The sequence below is a fragment of the Lissotriton helveticus genome, chromosome 3_1 (genome assembly GCF_964261635.1).
Source record: "Lissotriton helveticus chromosome 3_1, aLisHel1.1, whole genome shotgun sequence".
NCBI classification, from domain to species: domain Eukaryota; kingdom Metazoa; phylum Chordata; class Amphibia; order Caudata; family Salamandridae; genus Lissotriton; species Lissotriton helveticus.
The window spans coordinates 1380923720-1380936976 of NC_136061.1; the positions used below are offsets into that span (position 1 = coordinate 1380923720).

Consider the following 13257-nt stretch of genomic DNA (forward strand, 5'->3'; position numbering starts at 1 on the left):
TAGTGGAGAGTGCGGGACATCATGGGCATTAAGACGGAGTGAGTCTCCAACAGGCGATCGGCGTGTGATGGTGCCGACAGGGCATTAGTGGGGAGCGCCTGGTACCATGTGTGCACCAGGAGGAGAGGTGAGACTCAGACGCACAGTGTGCATGTCATTGTGCGACCCGGGCATTAGAGGAGAGCGCCTGAAGACCGTGTGCACCAGGAGATGGAGTGAGTCTCGGACGCGCCAGTGGTGCGTGTCAAAGGCGCCACCGGAGGAGCTGGTGAGAAGTACCGGGGGCGGTGAGTACCAGGGAGCGAAGAAGTCCTAACAACACTGGAGAGGAGGGCCAATTGATCGGGCCCTTGAAGGCAACGTGAGGTAGCACCATCGTCATGTGGAAAGCTTTGTGGAAGGATTTTGTGCTGAACGTTGGTAGCCCCGACCGGCAGTCCTGCAGGAGCTGAACAACGGGCTAGAGCGCGCCTTGCCCATGGTGAAAAGGTGGAGTGAGACCAAGCATATTTGTTGCTAACGAACTGTCGAACTATTGGACAACATCTGACACTAGAGGTGCTTAACGAACTCAGTGGTTAGTGCGCTAGGCACTACATTATGTTTCTCTTGCAGGATACAGGATCATAGCGTAGCACACTGCATTGGTTGTTTACTGCGCTGTGACGCATTACCTTATTCCTTACTTTCACAGGGTATGCTAGTGGTGATATGCATGGCATTGTCTTCCTATCGCACTGTACGTAATCGCAGCGTGATGCATTGCTGTATTTCTTCCTTGAACAGGGCATGCTGGTAGTGAACAGAGTTGCATTAGCTTGTGTTGACATGATCTTGACTCTACGCATTGTATTGTTTCACTGTGGCACTGTGCAGGAACCCATCTTTAAGCAGTGCAGTATTCCTTGCATTTTGCAACGTGTGTGAGTCTAGAGATACAACGTACCTACCCTGTTGAGAACGGTGAAAAGTCAGCGTAACTGTTAGTTAGAAGCGGTGGAAACAATATTACTCAGTGTATTTATGTGGGAGTTGTATCATGTGGTCATTTCGTATCTTTTTATATAAAGTATACTCGTTTTATACAAACTTGTTTGGAGTCCATTTGTGGTGACATCATTAGGATTTCTGTGGGCGTGGTTGCACATACTGAACACTTGTGCCTTGGAGATAAGCCTGGCTGCTCGTGTCAAGCTACTAAGGGGGTGAGCAGGGCTGTCTCAGACAGTGTCCTTTCTTGGCCTAACGTGGGAGCAGGGGGGTCCGGGTCTCGCACTTGACAACAACGGTGCACGCGGGAACACCAGCTTCTAACAGGGGGCATGGGCCGTGTCCACCTGTCAGCTAACCCACTATCCGGGGCATACTGAAGGTATCAGGTAGGGTAGTTTGCCTCTAAGGACCCCCAGCAGTGAAGGGGACTTTAATGCCCATCCAAGAGCACACCAGGAAGTGTGTTTGCAGACTGGTGGGGAAAGGGGGCGTTGCCTGCTATGAGAACTTAGCAATCCTTCTTTGTGGGACTTACTGGAGGTAATAGGAGGGGTAGTTGACCCAAAAGGTTAACCTTAGTTGCTAACTACCCCTCCTGTTACCTCCAGTAAATCCCACACTTTGGGATTGCTAAGAGGTCTTCAGAGGCCATGCTCACCTTTCTCCACCACTCTGTAAACGCACCTCCTAGCACAGTACTGGTTGGGGGACAAAGCACACTTTACTCCTGAGAGACTTTGGTGGCCAAGTAGCCCTTCTGGTACCTCCTGTAAGTCCTATGCAGAGGAATTCCTAAGCGCTGGTTAGAGACCCAGCCCCCTTTCTCCACCACTCTCCAACCTCGATTCCCAGTTAAAGAAGCATTTGTAATGTAATAGGTCTGGCATTTGCAAGAGTTAGAGCTATTAGCGCTGTAAATATAAAAGTGTTTTATTAATGTTTCTTGGAGTGGAGTGGAGTGGAGTGGATGTAGGTTGTGTGTAGTGGAATTATGTGGTATGTTGTGCAGTGAAATTATGTGGTTAGAAGTTATGTGGTATTTAGTGTATAGGAATTGTGGGATTATGTGTTATGGAAAGAAATTGTGTGGTATGATAAGCTGTATTGTGGAGTGGTAACCTCAGGTTTAACTCAGTGAGACAAAAAAGAAGGAACCACTGAGGAGCACTTCTGGACCTAGTCAGAGGTATGAGCAGTTCCACTGGAATTATGCAACTGTTTGGCTGCACCGACTTTCACACAATTATACATTATCCGCATTTGCCACATAATCCATCATCTGCTGCATAATCTGCAAATTTGACCAAAATAAACCTTGTTTCTAGCTCAAACGGCTCAAACGTTACCAAACATGCACTGACAAGTGTTACATTGTGGTGGAAAGTCATTTGCAAACCTAGAATGGTCACGTGTTACTTATTGCTAAATGTTGGTGTTAAATTGGTACTAATGGTGCGCAAATCACTCTTGCTTCTTTCTGTACCTCTCTTGCATCTTTCTGCATTTCTCTTGCTTCTTTGTGTGCCATTCTTCCTTTTTTGTACTTCTCTTGCCTCTTTCTGCGCATCTCTTCCACTTTCTGTAACTCCCTTCTTTCTGCACCTCTCTTGCTTCTTTCTGCACCTATCTTTCTTCTGTACCTCTCTTGCCTCTTTCCGCACCCCTCTTCCCTCTTTCTGCACCTCTCCTGTCTGTTTCTGCATCTGTGTTGCTTCCTTCTGCACCCCTCTTGCCCTTTTCTGTACCTCTCTTGCCTCCTTCTGCACCCGTCTTTCATTTTTCTGCATCTAACTTGCCTCTTTCTGCACCTCTCTTCCTTTTTTTGCACCTTTCCTGTTTCTTTCTGCAACTCTCTTGTCTGTTTCATCACTTTTGTTCCTACTTTCTGCACCTCTCTTGTTTCTTTCAGCACCCCTGTTGTCTCTTTCTGTACTTGCCCTCCCTCTTTCGGCACCTCTCTTGCTTCTTTCTGTACTTCTCTTGTTTCTTTCTGTACCTCTATTGCCTCTTTATGCACCCTTCTTCTCTTTTTTCATCTCTCTTGCCTCTTTCTTTCTGTAGTTCTCTTGCTATTTTCTGCACCTCTCTTGCCTCTTCTGCATCTCACTTGCCTCTTTCTGCACTTCTCTTGCTCGTTTCTGTACCTATTTTGCATCTTTCTGCACCTCTGTCTTCTCTTTCTGTACCTCACTTGCTTCTTTCGGCACCCCTCTTGCCTCTTTCTGCACCCCTCTTTCTGCCCCTCTTTTGCCTCTTTCTGCAGCCCTGTTACCTCTTTCTGCATTTTCCTGCCTGTTTCTGCACCTCTCTTTCCTCTTTCTGTACCTCTGTTGCTTTTTTCTGCATTTCTCTTGCCTCTTTCTGCACCCTTTGCACTCCTTTCAGCACCTCTTTTGTTTTTTTCTGCACTTCTCTTCCTTATTTCTGCACCCCTTCTGCATCTTTCTGTACCCCTCTTGCCTCTTTGTGCACCTCTCCTACCTATTTCTGCACCTATCTTGCCTCTTTTTGCTCCTCTGTTCGTTCTTTCTGCATTGCTCATGCTTCTTTCTGCGGCTCTTTTACACATTTCTGCATCCCTCATGCCTCTTTGTGCACACGTCTTCTCTAATTCTCTTCCTCTCTTGTTTCTTTCTGCCCTTCTCTTGCTTCTTTCTGCACTGCTCTTACTTCTTTTTGTACCTCTTTTGCAAATTTCTGTATCCCTCTTACCTCTTTCTGCACCCCTGTTCCCTCTTTCTGTACCTGTTTTGCCTGTTTCTGTGCCTCTCTTGCCTCTTTTGGCATCTCTGTTGCTCCTTTCTTCACTTTTCTTGCCTCTTTCTGTATCCTCTTGCCTTTTTAAGCACCTCTGTTGCTTCTTTCTGGAATTCTCTTGCTTCTTTCTGCATCCGTCTTGCTTCTTTCTGCACTTCTATTGCCTCGTTCTGCACCTCTCCAGCTTCTTTCTGCACCCCGTTGTCTCTTTCTGCATCCCTGTTATCTTTCTGCACTCGTCTTCTCTCTTTCTGCACCTCTCTTGCTTCTTTATGCACTTCTCTTGCTTCTTTCTCTACCTCTCTTGCTTCTTTCCGCACCCTTTTTCCCTTTTTTTGCATCCCTCTTGTGTCTTTCTGCTGTTCTCTTGCCATTTTCTGTACCTCTCTTGCCTCTTTTTTCACACTTCTTGCCTATTTCTGCATCCCTCTTTTCTCTTTCTGTACCTCTCTTGCCTCTTTCTGCACCTTTCCTGCCTGTTTCTGTACATCTCTTGCCTCTTTCTGTACCTCTGTTGCTTTTTTTCTGCACATCTCTTGTTCTTTCTGCACCCCTCTTGCCTCTTTCTGTACCTCTATTGCTTCTTTGTGTACCTCTCCTACCGTTTTTGCACCCCTCTTTCCTCTTTTTGCACCTCTGTTGGTTCTTTCCGCACTGCTCTTGCTTCTTTATGCACCTTACTTTCCTCTTTCTGTACTTCTATTGCTTCTTTCTACACCTCTGTTGCTTCTTTCAGCAATTCACTTGCCTCTTTCTACATTTCTCTTGCTTGTTTCTACACCTCTCTTGCGTCTTACTGCACCTAAGTTGACTCCTGCTGCACCTCACTTGCTTCTTTCTGAACCCCTCTTGCCTCTTTCTGCAGCCCTATCCCCTCTTTCTGCATCTCTTTTGCCTCTTTCTGCACCCCTGTTCGCTCTTTCAGCATCTTTCCTACCAGTTTCTGTACCTCTCTTGCCTCTTTCTGTTCCTCTGTTGGTTCTTATTGCACTTCTCTTGCTTGTTTCTGCACCTCACTTGCCTCTTCCTGTACTTCTATTGCTTCTTTCTACACCTCTGTTGCTTCTTTCCGCAATTCTCTTGCCTCTTTCTGCACTTCTCTTCCTTCTTTCTGCACCCCTCCTGCCTCTTTCTGTACCTCTCTTGCCTCTTTGTGCACCTTTCCTACCTCTTTGTGCAGCCCTCTTGCCTCTTTTTGTACCACTGTTCATTCCTTCTGCACTGGTCTTACTTGTTTCTGCACCTCACTTGCTGCTTTCTGCATTTCTCTTGCTTCTTTCTACACCTCTGTTGCTTCTTTCAGCAATTCTTTTGCCTCTTTCTGCACTTCTCTTGCTTTTTTCCATACCTCTCCTGCGTCTTTCTGCAACTCTGTTGCCTCGGTCTGCACCTCACATGCTTCTTTCTGCACCCCTCTTGCCTCTTTCTGCACCTCTCTCCCCTCTTTCTGCACCTCTCTTGCCTCTTTTTGTACCCCTGTTTCCTCTTTCTGCACCCCTTTCCTGCCTGTTTCTGTACCTCTCTTTCCTCTTTCTGTACCTCTGTTGCTTCCTTCTGCACTTCTCTTGCCTGTTTCTGCACCCTGCGCGCCTCTTTTAGCACCTCTATTGCTTCTTTCTGTACTTCTCTTCCTTCTTTCTGCACCCCTCTTGCCTTTTTCTGTACCCTTCTTGCCTCTTTGTGTACCTCTCCTACCTCTTTCTGCATGGTTCATGACATGGTCGGTGACATCACTGAAAAAAGCCTAGACAAAGCAACTTTTAGTAAAGTGATTAACGACGCAGCAAAAAAGAAATCCTTTCTGGAGGACAAAATTATAACTTCTAAACGCAGGCACGGGTGGACGATCAGCTCTTCTTATAAATTATTGAAACCGCAAGCATACCTAACATCTCACTTTAGCTGGCAGCTAAAAAAAGTCTTATATAAACTACAGGCTGGGCTTGCACGATTCGAAAGACCTACAGCCGTCCTGGAAACAACCCAAACAAGTACCTCAGTGTCGCCTGTGTGGCTATCAAAAGGAATCCCTAATCCATCTTTTTTGCGTTTGTCCAGCAGTTACGGCTTGGAGGAGATACTACTTAAGAGCTATTTTTAATGAACTTAAAATCCGCACGTGTAGGCAAGCCGTTATACGCTGGATGGACGGTTCCTCTATAATCCTGGCCTGCCGAGGAGTAAAATACCTGGCAGAAGTAAAAAAAACTATTACTCCGAGCTGATCAGGAGAAGATCAGAGAGGTCTGACCAACAGGACACTGTTTTAATTGGAATAAGTTGTGCAATAAACTGACTGAAAATTAGATTTACTTAGAATTTAATTGGTTAGGTGACATAGATGTTGGACTAAATTTTAACTATTGTATTTTTAGTATTTTATGCGTTGGTAGAGTCCCCACACTGTAATCAACAGGATATAGTATTTAATGTAGTCTGGTTTTAACCGTGGATGCAAAGATATTTAATTGTTTTGGATATTTGTAACAATTTTAACTAATCATACAATAAACTTGAAACTTGAAACACTGATGACATCTCAAAGGACATCACTGATGACATCACCCATGTGATAGTCTGATGCACCTCCTCACACCCTAATATAACCTTTAATATACCCACTAAAATACAGACTTATGACCGGCATTCATGCCGGGAAGGCTGCATCTCCCCTCAAGGTCAAGGATAGGGTACCACGAGGACTTGGAACTACTCTGAGGAAATGGAACTACTCCGAGTCTTCATTAGTGGAACAGCAGAAAAGAAAAAATAGACTGAACATTTTCTTTTCAGAGGCCCACTGGAGGGCTTTTAAATCAAATGAACATTATTCTACAGTGCAGAAACCTACTAAAGGTAAAGGAATTCATGAAAGTGCACTTCTGATCCCAGCATGCAACACTAAGTTGAACTCACCTGTGAGGGCCACTGAGGGCTAATTAAATAAAGAATATGCAGAGTAGAGTACTTTTCCTTCTATCCTGTGCAGTATCAAGAAGCCTGTGACCAATGAGCTGTTGCTCTTAAACGGGTACGATAAAATATGCATCTGAATGAAAATGCCAGCTTCTATTTATTAAAGAATCAGTGGAATTGATCTGCTCTTCGAGTGCCTCTTCAACTGGGGATGTTTTGTTGAAAGATATATATATTTATATATATATATATATATATATATATATATATATATATAAGACCTAGTTTCAATAGGAAAAGTTTTTTTTGACTTGCGTATATATTTGGTGCCAGCTAAATCTTCATGAAATTTTCTCAAAAAAATGCACGGGTGATTCTAGTTGTGCATGGAAAGTTTTGGGTTGATCCATCAAGCGAGGATCGTGAAAAAGGGGGATGGGAAAAAGGGTGCATTTCCCCTGTGAAACCCTAAAAGAGTTTGAACACAACTACAGCCTGCATCGGCAGGCGGAATTACACCAAACTTGGCAGAAAGGTGGCTCTTGGTCAAGAAAGTGGCCTTTTTTGTTATTTGGCATAAATCAGTTCAGTAATTTTTAAGATATTTATAGCAAACCAAATGTGTCCCTATGTGGACGCGACCCCTCCGTGAATCCTCCTGATCTCATGCAGATCTGATTTGCTACCATTAGTTCACCTGGAAAGTGTTAGCTGCCATCTTGGGACTCCAACTCAGTAGAGTCCAAAAAATAGGTTAAAAAAAGGTTAAAGAAATAACCCCAGTTGCAACCACCTCCCGAGGCCAAATACATATTTAAAACTGGGAGGGCGGCTGGTAGCTCTTTCCTGGGCCATATATGACCCCGGGGACCACCTCCTCCCCGGGACCCATTGTGCCAATTAAAGGAGGGGAACACACAGCCCCCCTCCTGGAGTAATTTATGGCCCAGGGAACCGCCACCCCCCAGGGCCAGCTCCTGCTATGTCCTGGGGTACCCATCCCATAGCAGTTAACTCTCACTTTGTGGGAGCTTTGACAGTTCCCACCAAGTGAGAGCAGACACTTATGCCGGTCCCCGCAAGCAGAAGTAGTCAAACTGCTCCCGCTTGCTGAGAGCGCAGTTTTTAGCTGTTTTCCTGCGGGCTGTCATGTGTGCAGAGAAACAGAGGAAAGATTTGCTCCCTACACGTCAAAGCAATGCCACCACCTGCTGGAGGTGGGGAGCTGCAGGGACTGTGAGGGATTGAGGCTCCCCCTGCCGTCACTGGATGCCCTTGATAGGGCTCTAGGAAACACAGGAGGAAGTGGTCAGGCCCAGGGGCATGGGATCCCAAAATCAGCCTGTTTAGAGGGCAGCATGGCTCCACTTCCCCAGTGATTTTCAGCCAGGCCCCTGGGGGTTAGGTCCCCGGGGACAAAATTGGCCCAGGAAGGGGGCCACGCTACCCCCTCCCCCAGTGAACTTTGCTTGGGCCATGGTGGATGGGGTCCTAGTGCCTAAATCTCCCTCCCCCCATTAGGTTTTGGCTGGGCAGGGTAGCCCTAATGCTCATTTCACAGAAATTATACCTCAATGAGAAGCACTTGCATATATAAACAAGCAGGTGCCCAAACTGAAGCTCCACTTCTGCAAAAGACCAATGATCCTGACTTCCTGGGCTTTACAAAGACAAAACAAGTGTGTTTTCTTGGGAATTCCACTTGAAAGACAATCTGAAATGCTTCGTGGAGGTGATTGTTTAGGGTCTGTAATCTGTTTCCACCTCGTGGACTTTCAGGAACACAGTCTAAACAAAAGAAAAGGAAACGAAGGCACCTGGAGGATTGAACATGGGGGAAGAAATGGCATCACACTTAGCCTGACCCATAAGTTGTATTACTGGATAATGATGAAACATTAATAGCAAAGGTTGAGAAAAGATAAATCATGATGGGATGGAAAAATGTAAAGGTTTTATGAAAAGTTTGGTATATGATTTTTTGAAAGATGGTTATAACTTAAAGAGGTTTTTGACGATAATGTGGGAGATGAGATAACGAGACTTCTGGGTGGGTAACATGTTATTGTTCGTTTTCTGGAATTTGATAATTGTTGCCAGAGTTTTTTGCGGTCCATGGGGCCGCGATTGCCGATACACGGCAAGATTGGATGATAATGACAACAAGATATTTGAATGATTTCGTTCGTCAAATATGATGTTCTAAGAAAATTCTTTAGGTCATGGCACAATTATATACAGGAGAATGATAAATAGTGATCATGAAAGGGTTTAAACGCATCTTTTGCCGATTCACGGCGTTATGTATTTATGATAAATATTGATGGTTGAAGACTGTCTGCATTGCCAATTCATGGCTTGATTTGTTATACGGGGGAAGATTTCATGAAATATTTCCTTCCAATTATATGTATTGCACATTTAAATATGGCGCGTAAAAATGTAAACCCTATTGGTCCTATTTCTATTACGATTACCCAGAATGCAATTATAAAATGATGCCGCGAAAAATGTTCTGATGTAAACACTGACGAAGGGAACTTTCTCCCGAAACGCGTTTGTTTAAAGAATAAATTCGTGCTGTTAAGCTGCTTAAATCTCGAGAGTGCTGTATTCTTCTGTCTGGCCCGGCTGGGTATTTTTCAGAGGATTTGGAGCTACTATTTGTATCGCGGGACACCGCCGCGTTTACAGCACCCGCTATTGGAGTGACTCGTGTTGCTGGTGTACAGGAGCTGTATATATATATATATATATATATATGTATATATTCACTGAAAAAACCATAGGTTTCAGGGACATTATAGTTCGAAATTATTATTTCAAACACCTTTGAAATTCACTGAAAAAAACACAGGTTCTAGGGACGTTATAGTTAGAAATTAGCATTTAAAAAATCTTTGAAATTCACTGAATAAAACATAGGTTTCAGGGACGTTATAGTAAGTTGGACTTCACTCGCACAAAAGCAAAAAAATGTGGCCGTTATAGTTAGTTGAGCTAATTATAACTCGCGCCCCCGCAATGCACTGCTGATGACGTCACATATTACCTCATTCATGACATGGTCAGGGACATCACTGATGACATCTCAAATGACATCCCTGATGACATCACTTAATAAGGGTAAATGCCACTCTACAGCAGTCATGGCATCCTGCAGCTCTCCTCGTAGGAGACTGCTATAGGGTGGCATTTACACATATTAAGGGACTATACAAAGAACAAATCCACGCTCCATGATTATTATTACGTGGGCTATACAATCCAGTGACACACCTCATACACATTGTGACCATTGGCGATAATCAGATAAGAAGCCTTGACCTAGGGTATGGCTGCTCTTACCATTATCTCGGCCCAGCTCCAGTAAATCTTCCCTTTAAAGAATATCAACTCTGTGGCATATACTAGGTCACTCTGAGACAGCGTCTCTATCAAGATAAAGAGCACGGAATAGGTCCCTAAAATCACAACTATACATAGATCTGGAAGGAAGGGTGCTCTCCTGTTCATATCCGCAGTGTGAATCGCCTGTTTCATCCCCCCTTTTTTTGCTGAGCTCACAAGGATTGCTCAATTGACAGTGATTACTATGACGGAGACCTGACGAAGGCCTTGCCCAAACGCGCGTAGTCTGACAACATACCGCCAGTCTCTGCTCACTATTTGATCATTGTCATCCTGAACTATGGATCATGTAACCTCTGTTGTAACAAATTACTAGCAATCCATTATGTCTGTTCTTAGATATGTATACAATGTGAAGTATGACAACATAGGCAGATATGGATAATGTTTTATAGATGAATTATTCATCATATGTATCAAGTATCTTTATTTACAAAAAGCATCATTGACAACATTTGATAAAAAATGTTTTAGATTGTATGAAAAATAAACAAATGTGATTTTGATATCAGCTACGACAATCACTGTTTTCATTAATGTTTCAGCTCTAGAGTTTTTTTGCCCGCACCAATTGCTATTCACTGTGCCCAGGTGTGTTCTTACATGTTATTGGTTATTCCCTGGCAGGGCTAATATATCCTATATACAGGGGCCCCAGTTCCTTTCCAGACTATGTATGTATGTATATACACCCACACACTTTCTCTTCTATCAGACACTGCCAAGTCAGGGTCCTACCTCTTTTTATACCCTCAATGGAATAGCCTAGTATTTCCTTAATTGCACTTAATATTTCACTCTAAAAAGGGCAAGCTTGGGAATTCTGCACCATAGATGCAGTGAGTCAATTCTCTGGGCACAAAAAAATCAGTTAAGGCTGTTGCAAAATACATTCTATGACAATTATTCCTCAAGATGTTTTAATAAAAACTATGCCCTGTCTCTTTACAGACCAATTAGAAAGATGGCAGCTGGAATGGTACTTGCAGCACTGGCTTTTGCAGTAGCAGCCGTCATTGAAGTCAAAGTAATGGTAAGCAAACAAATATATGGTAAAGTAAGGATAGGTAAATATTAAAGTTTGCAATTATACAAAGCTTTCTGAAACATATTTTTCACAATAATATAAAAATACATAGCCTTCATTAATAAAATAAACTGCAGAAAGGTTTGCTTTTCAATGATATCTACAGGAGATCTGAGTGTTCAAAAATATGGGATAATGACTGCAGGAATAAACCACATCTAACTCAGTTTATTAAATCTACTTTATACATACAGAGTTCATTCAGTGTGCCAAGATGTAGTGATAAAAAAGCACTGAGAGTCAGCTTCAAAATGAGGTTTCCTATATTTGTAATAGTTCCAGAAATATTATATTATAAAACATGTAATGGAAAATTTGGATATTTGTGAGTTACTCCTAAAAAATAGAAATTCCTAATGGTTATGTAACTTACAATGTGATTACAAGAGCTCACAAACTTGTGTAAATTAGTGAAATATGAGTGCTTGCCTCAGGAGGGTGCCATAGGGGTGATCAAGGAAATCTTGTGCACATATGGTGTACTTATAGTCTGGTGTATTGTATACGCTTCGGTGTGTGGGTGTGTGTTGGATCTACTGTACAAGAGAAATTCACAAACTGGAAGATGGAGAGAGTGTTCAGACAAGAGATGCTGATTGGAGGCAGGCAATAGACTGTTTCTGAATGTCTTTGAGGTTAATCAGGCTACTGTGATAGGATCAGTATTCTAGATATTTCTTACTGACTAGCACCAGATGGTCAATGGACTGGGGACAGTTCTTGGAAGCCTTGGTCTGTGGCTCCAAGGTCATAACTGTGGCATTGCTACTGAAATTCCAGGAGCCTGAGAAGTGGGCTATGACATTCCTTTGATCGTACCTGACTTCTGCTATGACTCCTAAGTCCTGGGGGATCCTAAGGCATGGGCTCTCAGTGATATTTTTAGTCCCCGAACAGATTTCCACAACAATTTCTCCAAGCAACCCTTATCAAGGATTCTTTCAGAGTGTTTCAGTGGAGGGTTTTGTGTTAGGTCAGAGTGACTACCTAAGGAGGTTAGCAGGCACAGCTGCATCACCTACGGAGATAAAGGGTTGCAACCAATTTTTCCCATGTCAACAAAGCTTCTTTGTTTTCTATTCCTGAGTGTGATCCAGTTGTAAGTGAAGATTGCATCTTGTGTACCTGTGCAGTATTGGTGTGTTGGAGCTATCTGAGATCATTGTCATGGTCAGCAAACACAGCCAGCTATGACGAGAATGCTAAGAACTGAAAAGAAGTCCTGATTAAAATACACTTATAGTTGCAAACCACACCGGCGTGCAATACCCTGATGATGTAGGGTGACCCAGGGAGGAGTTCTAACTTCCAGAAGGGGTGTTACATTGCCCAGAATACAATTCCCAAAGTGCACCAGGGCTGCTATCCAGACGCAAGAAGAAAGTGTAGGCAAGGGATCTGGAAACACTACTGCAGAGGAGCTCCTCGGTTTGGTGTTACCTTGGTACTGGTAGCCCTTTCCATCTTATTGCCCTATAGAAAATGTGTATGTATCTTCTTCTGTGTAGTTACAGAGAAAGTGTAACACTGATAGTAGAATAGGTTGTATGCCAGAATATTGTATAGAGACATAATGACATTAAAAGTATGCCCTAAACATTGCTTTCCATTATATCATTGCAGCCGGCGTAGATTTCATATTATTAACTCCATTGGTGTGAAATTTAGAACACAACATTAATGTGAAACAATATTTTGACAATGATATTCTGTAACAACACCACGGAATAAAGTATTTTCTTTGGCTAAAGGTAGAGGGCTGACTGGACATTGATTCATTATGTGCTAATTTATTATCATGGGCCTCTAATCTCACACCACCTCCTTGAGTTAACATTGGATAAATCAGCATTAGTACCCTGTGGCTAGCACTCTTTGTGTTTCGCTGGTGCTCAGTTTTGGTTCCGTGAGTAGGTCATGCATGGGACATCAATTGTAAAATGCCCCATTTAAGATAATCGGTGTCCAGTAGCCCCTGTGTTTCACATAATCCTCAAACCATTTCTCACACCTCATATTTAACATCTTGCTCTGTCAAGCCGTCTGAACAATAATGGTGTACATTCCCTGAACCTAACACACAAACCCATGAC

The 13257-nt window shown here is 43.3% G+C and overlaps 1 protein-coding gene across 1 annotated transcript in view; it reads left to right on the forward strand.

Annotated features, from left to right (window-relative positions):
- SLC15A2 (solute carrier family 15 member 2) overlaps positions 1-13257 on the forward strand; it is a 603602-nt gene that overhangs the window by 411010 nt on the left and 179335 nt on the right. The window contains exon 15 of the mRNA XM_078682022.1: positions 11029-11110. Within this exon, the coding sequence (XP_078538148.1) occupies positions 11029-11110 (82 nt within the window). The remainder of the gene's footprint in view (positions 1-11028; positions 11111-13257) is intronic.